Source organism: Coffea arabica, chromosome 6c, assembly GCF_036785885.1.
Source record: "Coffea arabica cultivar ET-39 chromosome 6c, Coffea Arabica ET-39 HiFi, whole genome shotgun sequence".
Classification (NCBI taxonomy): Eukaryota; Viridiplantae; Streptophyta; class Magnoliopsida; order Gentianales; family Rubiaceae; genus Coffea; species Coffea arabica.
In genome coordinates, this window is record NC_092320.1 from 55,941,853 (window position 1) to 55,951,821 (window position 9,969).

General features: G+C 35.2%; 2 protein-coding genes across 5 annotated transcripts; one reads left to right on the top strand and one right to left on the bottom strand.

The window, feature by feature from the left end:
• Positions 1-169: 169 nt before the first annotated feature.
• LOC140008807 (uncharacterized) lies at positions 170-683 on the bottom strand. Its single transcript, XM_072053692.1, has 2 exons — positions 513-683; positions 170-400 (listed from the first exon to the last, which is right to left on the bottom strand). The coding sequence occupies exons 1-2, from the start codon at positions 681-683 to the stop codon at positions 170-172; spliced, it is 402 nt and encodes a 133-aa protein (XP_071909793.1).
• A 5,238-nt stretch (positions 684-5,921) lies between these two features.
• On the top strand, positions 5,922-9,552 carry LOC113691932 (cystinosin homolog). Of its 4 annotated transcripts, none has more exons than XM_027210257.2 (9): positions 5,922-6,478; positions 6,640-6,772; positions 7,230-7,319; positions 7,545-7,669; positions 7,955-7,997; positions 8,189-8,306; positions 8,425-8,474; positions 8,930-9,019; positions 9,327-9,552. In XM_027210257.2, the coding sequence occupies exons 1-9, from the start codon at positions 6,348-6,350 to the stop codon at positions 9,366-9,368; spliced, it is 822 nt and encodes a 273-aa protein (XP_027066058.1). In that variant the 5' UTR covers positions 5,922-6,347; the 3' UTR covers positions 9,369-9,552. The 4 variants fall into 4 exon arrangements, with proteins under 4 accessions (XP_027066058.1, XP_071910031.1, XP_071910033.1 ...); XM_072053930.1 differs by having other exon boundaries at positions 6,203-6,478; positions 6,577-6,772; positions 8,930-9,102; XM_072053932.1 differs by having other exon boundaries at positions 6,203-6,478; positions 6,577-6,772.
• The last annotated feature ends 417 nt before the right edge of the window (positions 9,553-9,969 follow it).

A 9,969-nucleotide genomic window follows, 5' to 3' on the forward strand; every position in this document is an offset into this window, starting at 1 on the left:
GCTTTTTCAAGCATAGCTACATTACACCAGAAACCGCAGCTTACACAGAGAGATAAAATTACATTTTTTCCATCCCAATTACATGCATAGCACCATTTTCCCTCTACTACAGCGTTGCTTCTTTTTCCACATAGATGGACATTTTCTTGTCAAACTCCAATGATGACCTTTATGGCCCAGAGTTGAACAAAAGGATCCATACAACAGCAACAACCCAGTGAACAAACAAGTACATCTTCAGCCTTCTTAGTTTTGCTTCCTGCAGCTTTGAGTTCTCTTGCAACGTCTCAATCTTAGCCTCCAATTTATTTTTTGTTCTTATCAGTCCAGGGATTATATCCTTCGACCTTTGACACATCTCAGGATCCACCCAAACCCAATACCTGCATCCCTCTGATTCCTGCATTAACAACACCATTGAGAGAGTAAATACAAGTTTACTTAGGTGCATTGCATACAAATCAAAACCACATGGGAAGAAATGCAAACAGATATAATGGAAATGGAATCACCCTGTAATTTGGACATCGACAAAACCTTCTTCCTGGGTTTAAATCAGTCCATGATGTCATCATCAATGCTTGTTTTCCACAGTTGCATGTGTCCCTAACCATCTCTCCTTGGTCTTCTTTCTTATCTTTAGATTTCCGCCAGCTCTCCACCAAGAAGCTCTTACCCCTCATTTCGGTAATTAGGGCACAATTCGTCCCATTTTTATGCATTGGATCGGGTCATTTATTTGACCTGATTGTGCTTGATAAAAGGAGGGAAAGTTTTCCTCCTTAATACGGTTATTTCTTTTTCTTTTTATATCTTTTCTCTGAATTTCCATCCCTGCCCTTGGTCAGCGGCGCTTGTTTTGCACACTCGGAAAACACTGACGATTCTGTCGAGTCCGTCAGCGGTTATGCTTAATTGGGACGGATTCAGTAGTTTGGGGACTTAAGTGTCCCATTTAGAAGTTTAGGGATTGAAGTGGGAATCAGGGTATAGTTTAAGGGGTCAAAAGGGAATTTACCTCGTAATATTATAAGTGGCATTGAATTGGCATAAAAAACATGTCACCGAGGATCCCAAGTTATTGTAAAGCACTTGGGATTCTCGGTGACATGTTTTCTATGCCAACCCAATGCCACCTATAGTATTGCACCAAGTGTCTTGTTATTATTTACACTTTAATTTTCTAATAATTCAACTTGGTTTGGTTTAACACAAGTGTAAATAATAACATGACACTTGGCGTAATATTATAAGTGGCATTGAATTGGCATAAAAAACATGTCACCGAGGATCCCAAGTTATTGTAAAGCACTTGGGATTCTCGGTGACATGTTTTCTATGTCAACCCAATGCCACCTATAGTATTGCACCAAGTGTCTTATTATTATTTACACTTTAATTTTTTAATAATTCAACTTGATTTGGTTTAACACAAGTGTAAATAATAACATGACACTTGGCGTAATATTATAGGTGGCATTGAATTGGTATAAAAAATATGTCACCGAGAATCTCAAGTTATTGTAAAGCACTTGGCCTAATTCCATCTGTTTACTACAAAACAACAAGAACTATTTCGTAAATTCAAATAAAGATTGCTTTTCCTTTCTACACGACAAAATAGAGTAAAGGTTCACTACAAAATCCAAACTGTGGCTAGAAAGAGAAAGAAGAAGAAGAAGAAGAATGAGTTGGAATCAAAAGAAGGAAAGCAATAACTGTTATTACCCTTTTTAAGGGCGTTTGAAGTTGCGGTAACTTATTAAAAAATATTTCTCTATTAGATCTTTTAATAAAAGTACTTATTTACTGCTTAATTACTTTTAAATATATTATTTGAAGGTAATAGTTCAATAAATACTTATTGTATTAAATAATGTGTAATTTAAAAATTTTTAAAAGTGTTTATCTATTTATTTGGTTTATAATATAGGATAAAATAATTAGATTTGATGTTTTATTTTTTAAATCATTAAAGTTACTTTAAAAGCACCAAATTTGAGTTCTTGCTAAAATTGTTTTTAATACTAAAAGCTTTATTTCTAATTTTATGGGATGATATTCATCAAATACTTGAAAAGTACTTTAACACCTAAAAATGTTTTTTTTTTTTACCAAAAGCATCGCAACCCCAAGCAAAGCATTCTAGATATTTTCTACAATAATTTTTACTTTTTCAAAGAAATTAATAGTGAGATCTTTGTTAACCAATTAGTATTGCCTTTAGAGGTGGCAAAATGGACGGGATGGCGGGATTTGCTTGGATTTGAGATGGAATCGAGTCATATGAGTTTGGGACTAATCTTATTCATTTGTATTTTGGGACTAATTTGGGCGGGATCACTTTGGGATGGATTTAGATTGATCCCACCCAATACTCAAATCTATTTTTTACATATTTTTTTTCTTTAATTCATTTTTTTTTATTTTTTAAATAACTTTAATATTTTTTATTTATTAAATTTCTTTTAGTCTTATTATGAATTTATATTTTCATGAATTCATTTTACACTCTATGCAAAGCTCTTAGGAAAACTACTTAGCCGCCTTGATACTCGATAACATAAAACATTTGATTAAAGTTACGCAATTGAATAGAAAATTACAAGATAAGCTCACAGCAAGAAGGGATCCTTCTCTTTGATTACCCAAAGAGAAATTGGCATTCCTAGATGTAAGTTAAGCCTATGTGAACGCTGCTTCAATTTCTTTGTACAATATTGGAACATTTAAAATACAAAACAAGTGACAGAAGAAAAATCTATTGAGCTCTACCATATAGAAATTTTGTCAACCTCAACATTTCCATTGTTTTATTTCACGATTCTAATCAAGGGTTTCACTCTGGATACAACACAAAGTATTCAGTGGAAATCATGTCAAAGTATTTGTTTATACACAATTAGTTCCATTCTCAATGAGTAGAATCTGGATTAAATTTTACGAATTCCCGCCAACTGAGCTTCTTGATATTCTCTTCAGTGAAGGATGGCTGCTCAAAATAAAAAACAAAAGGCCTAGGACAAACAGGCTCCTCATTGATATCACGAAGAGGTGCCAAATATGGGTGGGCACCCATATTTGAGCCCAATGGGTACTCAAGTATTTCCCAATATTTTTCGATCAATTAATGAGTACAATTGGGATATGTCTCATTTTAAATTCAATATCAAATTATAACACCTATTCCGCCCAAAGTTCCTTTGAGCATGGATAACCCATTGGAACTTGGGACAAATTACCACCTCTAATTGCCTTTTCTTTTGTGATAAATTCGGGGTGGGATTTAGCATATCAATATTGTTAAACAACGTGAGCGAAGATTGTGTGTTGGTACTAAAATTCATCAAATTAATGAAGAGAGCCACAAAAGATTGTCATGATTGCCCGCTGGCATAGAAAACTTGTCAAATTAATGAAAAGAGTCACAAAAATCACTGACTTATTTAAGAGAGCCACAGCACGCAAGTCTAAAGAATTGAGAATAAAACATAAACAAATGTGGAGCAATATTATTTTTAATGATGCAAACTCTTAGACAATTTTTGTTCAATACAATTCATGGGCTACAAAGCCTTTATATACAAATAATAGGGACCAAAGTTTTAAGGGTAAATTATTTATAGCCCCCTTTGATTTTATATAATGCTAGATGATTCTCCTAAGATTTTCAAAATAGCCACATAACCCTCTATGATTTTATGTTAAGTGGAGAATGGACGAAATACACAATCAATTACAGTGCTTATAACAAACACACTCTAAAAGTTTGTGTGATAAAATCTTAATCTCTATATAACCCTCGTTTGTATAAATATCCACTTTATCTCAATGTGATTTTTATATTTATCCACGTAATCCTCCTATTTTTTTTTATATAAAGTAGTTAAGCTACCAATTGATTTAGCATTTAAGTAAGAGTATTATTGGTATGAGTCTGTCTAAAAGGTGCTCATAGTGTGCTTGTTAAGATATATTTCTGGTGCCATATTAGGGAAAGTAAATGAATACTAAAAGTAAATGTAGATAAGATTAAATAGGAGAAGTATATAAATGCAAGAGAAATTAATAATTATTAGTATGTATACATATGGTAGGTTATTTGAATATTAGATGCATTAACGAGTGCCTTACAGGCACCCATTAGAAAAACTCTATTGGTATTTCAATTGACAACGTTACATAGGCTATTTTTTTTTTGTTAATTTTTCACTTTTATATAAAACTATAGGAGGGTGAAGTGGATATTTTGAAATGTTAGGAGGTCATGTGACAATTGACGAAATCACGGGAAGGTAATATGTAATTTAACCAAGTCTTAAAGTGGATTGAGTACTATATAAACTGGGAAATAAATCCCTATAGCAATAGGGCACATGTACTAAACCAAATACAAAAAATAAGTCTAATATTAACTTATCTAAAACAAAACTAAAAATATACCAATTTAGCTAATAACACTAACTAATAAATACAACTAGGGAAAAGGTATAACAATTGGAAGTGGAGTCTCTATCTATTGATAATTTTTCTTAGGGATAATTTCAAAAACCTCCTCCGGGCTTTCTGACTATTTTACTAGCCTCTCTTCAAGTTTTTAAAATTATACGATCCTCCCTTGAAGTTAAAATTTTTATATAACATTTAAGTCCAATTAATAATTAAAAAGCGATAATAGGAGAGAGAAAATAATATGATTTCATCATTGTCCATCATCTACTATATTTCTTAATTAATTTAATATCAATCCACACATTAAAGAAACATGCTAAAATTTGTTATTTATGATTAGGGATCAAATCACATATAATATCAACAAGTAGTATATCATTTTGTATTTTTCACTTAATACAATATCCAAATTTCTTTTTTTAATTACATACCTATTGTCAAATATGATCAACAATAAATAATTAAAAAATTTGCAACCAAAATATTATAGAAAACAAACTTTAACATAATAAATGTTCTTATTAATGTATTAAGATTAGTTGTTGATATTTTTATGATATTAAAGTTCACTCTTTGTAATTTTTTTATTACAATTTTTTTATTATCTGTTATTGATCATGTTTGATAATGGATTTGTAATAAAAAAGAACAATTTAGACATTACATTAAGTGAAATATATAGAATGATGTATTATTTTTAAGGGTTAATTCCACTTTATCCCCCCCCCCCAACTTTAGACGATTACCCACTTCAGTCCCTAAACTTCAAAATGGGATACTTAAGTCCCTAAACTTATAAATACCTTTCACTTAAGTCCCTAAACTTATAAAATGAGACACTTAAATTCCTAAATCCTTATAAAATGGGACACTTCAACCACCAACGGCATTTAGGATTTGTTAACAATTTTTCTTAAGTGGGAGGTATTTATAAGTTTAGGGACTTAAGTGTCCTATTTTGAAGTTTAGGAACTTAAGTGGATAATCGTCCAAAGTTTAGGGGGACAAAGTGATATTAACCCTATTTTTAATGCCATATATGATTTAATCCTTGATGATAAATAACAAATTCTAATTTTTTTTAATGTTTGAACTGATATTAGATTAATTAAAAGATTTAGTAGATAAGGGACAATGATGAGATCGTATCTTATCTTCTCTCTCATAATATTATCTTTTTAATTGTTGGTTGGGGTTAGATGTTTCAAGATAATAAAATTTAAGAAAAGTTACTGTAATTTTTAAAACTTAAAATAGGCCAGTGAAATTGTCCCTGAGGTTTCGGAAATTATCACTTTTTCTTCACCAGGTGGTTACGGAGTCTGAACTGAGACGGCAACCGGGGCAACGTTCATTCTTCAGCATCCACTTTTGGTTATGGAGTATGAACTGAGACGGCTACGGGGGCAATATTCATTCTTCAGCATTCACTCTTATATGATGTTCGCGCTGTTGATTGTTTTGCTTCGGAGCAGCTGAGACCTTTAATTGCCTTAAATTGCCTTTTTCTTGGGACTCGTGCTGCTTTCCTTATCGGCTGTCAATTCGCAACTTTCCGACACCTACTCCCACCCTTTGAGTCACTCATGACTGCTTGAGTCATTCACGTCTTATATCTACAGAGCAGCACGCCATTCAGTTTCCATTCCCACAACATTTTTATGCCATTGATCCATGCATAGGCGGATTTCTGTGATCCCATCAGATTCTGATTCTGAGATGGTTTCCTTTTCTCGAGTTGTACATTTGATAACCAACTGCTAGTGGCTGAAGTGCTCAAAGATTCCCTGTTCTCTTCCAAGACAGAAATTTGAGCAACGGTTCCAGAGATTGGAACTCTTTCTGTATAGTAATAATACTCCATAAGAGTAGAGGAAGAGGAAAGAGAAAGCGAGATGGCTGGGCAGGGGTCGTCGTGGAATTCAACTCCGCTGCAAGTGTTGCATGATGTTCTGGGTTGGATTGCGTTTGCATCGTGGTCTATCAGCTTCTATCCCCAAGTCATCTTGAACTTCCGCCGTAAAAGGTTTTTTTTTTCCCCCACAATACCATTTTTAGCTTTTCGCTTTCCTCTCGTTCAATATTCAGCCTTTCATGGTTCATCGTGAGAGTACTAATTAATAGTTTTTCTTCTGGGGGGGCCGTCCGCTTAAAAAAACCACTATTTTGGCTGGCGGCGGTGTGCAGCGTTGTGGGCTTGAATTTTGATTTCGTGGTGTTGAATCTCACAAAGCACTCTTCCTATCTCATCTACAACGCTTCCGTCTTCTTCAGTTCTGCCGTTCAACGCCAGTACCACCAAAAATTTGGCTTTGATCAGGTTTATTCTTTCTTTCTGCCTTGTTTTTTCCCCTTCCCCTATTAGCAACGCGTATATCCAAAGGTGGATGTCTGCTGGACTCATGAATACCCTTGCTTCAATTAGAATGTATTTCAGTTTTAAGCATTATGATTACGTGCTTCTTCTGATCATTAATTTACTTTTAAAGGATAATTGTTGTCAAATCTTGATAAATAAGCCAAAGAGATCAATGCTCTGAACTAATCGAATGTTATCCTAGTCCTGGGCTAATCCTCTTCTTTTGGAGGGTAAATTTGATTTATTTGGTCTGCTGGTTCCCGTCACCAACAGCTATATGCAGCGTGAGCTTTTTTAAGTAATTTGTACTAGTGCTCTGCTTTCTTTCCTTGTGCGAGGTTGAATCAGTACATTGACAAGTGGATGGAGTATTCTCTGAACCTTTACTTGATCTTATTCCTTGATTCGTCTATTGCAGATGATTCCAGTGGCTGCCAATGACGTAGCTTTCTCAATCCATGCGGTTCTGCTAACTGCAATTACCTTATTCCAGATTGCAATCTACGAGGTAACTATTTAAATCCTTCTTTGATGCTTCCTGCATGTCTTAAAAGATAACTGAAAACAGGAAAATTTGCGTGTAATTTTCTAAAAGAGTGTTTGCGCGTACTTCATAACACTGTTCTCAGGAACAATGTTTGTAACTTAGATTGCCAATGATTACTCGCATCAATTCCTATAGCTGTCACTTAACTCTACACCCCCCGGTTCCCCAAATTCTGTTCTTTTCCAGCGTGGACATCAAAAGATTTCTAGAACTGCAACCGCGATTGTCATAGTAGCTTGGTTAGCTGCAGCGGTCTGTGTTTTTGTAGCAGTTCCTCACCACAAGTGGCTTTGGCTGGTGTCATGCTTCAAGTAAGATGCGTTGTTTTACTCCATTCTTGTACATCTTCTCTTGTTAACTCGAACGAAGTCAATGTTGCTGGCTCCACTTCTTGTTAAAAGTGTTGAAAATCTTGCTGAACGTGTTTTGCATAGCTATGGAGGAATGGTCTGTTGATGAAGCCCTCATTCATCTCTGATCATTGTGAACTGATACTTCTGTTCTGGGCTATTATTTTTGGTTAAAAAGATTACCTTTTAATGGTGCTACCATGATTGTGGCGACCTTTTTACCTTTTCTTTCTACTGTATATGCAGCACAGTGCAAGTTGTCATGACAGTCATCAAATACATTCCTCAGGTTATTCCTATGGCTGGCTATCTTTGGAATTGTCCAATATTAACTACATATACTTTCGCTTAGGTTAGGATTTAGTGAAACTGCATCCGTTCTTTAATACACCAAGCTTATTGGGTGCCTTTGATGCATTTCAGTTTCTGAAGGATGTCTTTTTTTCTTTTTTCTCATGGGTGACTTGCTGTGTAACTTAGGCTGTTATGAATTTCAAAAGGAAGAGCACCATTGGATGGAGCATCGGCAACATTTTGCTTGATTTGCTTGGTGGTGTGACCAACTATGCACAAATGGCTGTGCAATCCATTGATCAAAGTAAGATTCATGAATGGGATAATTTGGATCTTTTTTTTGGTTGGGGGTTGGGGGGGGGGGGGTTACTTAGAAGATTGTAATGCAATGCCTAACCATATTTCATCCATGTTTCTGTTAGAATCCTGGGTGAACTTCTATGGAAACATAGGCAAGACTCTGCTGTCCTTGGTATGGACTTTTTCTATCTGATAATTCTGAGCTTCATCATAATTCTTTTATTGTTTTATCGACCTTCCTTCAAGTTTCAACACCCGTGGCCTTCCTTCAGAAAGATGAAATCTTGTGCTGGCATGAAGATAACCAGCTTCCCGTTTTATAATAACGACTGAACTGTTTTTCACTTTGACGTTGAGTCCCAGAAGACAAAAAACTTATGATCAGCATTTCTCTTTGTTCCGTTAACTCCTGCAGTCAGCAATTACGCAAGAAAATTGTGATAAAAATGGAATACGCACAGATTCGACCTTGTTTAAAACAGTAAATGTGTTTGTTTGATTTACTAAATATGCATAAAACAAATTCCTTCGGTGCTAAAAGAAAGAAGATTTTGTCCCTCATAATGTCATTTGTACTTGAATCTTACTAATTATATTTCTTTTGGTCTGCTGGAATTAACCATGCAGGTGTCCATTTTCTTTGACATTCTCTTCATCCTGCAACACTATGTGCTCTACCCATCCAAGGAGAAGGCTTTACCTCCTAAGCTTGATGCGGTAAGCAAGGAGCGAATACTTAAATCCTCTGAAAACGCACATTCTGACAATGCACGACACATTCATTTTCGAACACTCTTCAGGTGTAAAACGGGTTTCGTATCTTGACGTTGTTAAATTCGACTAATATCTATTCCTCTTGAGATTTAATTAAATTCATGTAGAGGTCGATGGAAACAGAGGATTTGTTAAGAATCTAAATTATTTCACTCGCTGAAATGCAGTGAAAAGTCTATTACCTGATAAAATTTTCAGAATTTGTTGAGAAAAGTCTATTATCTGATATATTCTGTGGTCCTGATTGTAGGTACCCTCCACTTCCAGTACCAGGGATGTTGAAGAAGGCTGATGGAAGCTATGAGACGCTTGTTAGGGAGAGATGCAGTCCGGCCTCTAACCAATATGATCAACTTGTTAAGCATTAGACTAGCCTATGTTATTTTGTTGCCAGAAAATGTGAAAGACATCATACATATTTAGCATTAGAAAAATATGTTTTATATATATATGTAGTCAAAAGATATTTACAGTTAGAGGGCAATTACCATTAAGTCATCTCTAGTTTTGCATTCAAGCTAAGGCGGGGAACATTGTTTCCATACAACACCATATATCATGAAGTCGAGGAGGACCCTAGCAGAGGGCTACACTACAGGACGTTTACTTAGATCGGCTCTACCCAAACTTTTCCGGTTCAAAAAAGACTCTCTTTCTAGAGGAGGGAGCATGAATAATAGGATTTCATCTATAGGGTAGGTGTTGGGACAGGAAGCGTTGGTACCAATGATAGCATAACTGGTTCAAAGTGCGGTGGGTAGCAAGAATGAGGGATTGGAGGTCTAGCTTTCTCTTTTGCTTGTGACTGGGCGGCCCCCTTATTCTTACTGCGAGCAGCTTTGTTCGGAATGACTATGACCGGGCACGATGAGTACGAGTAAAAGAGCAGGAGT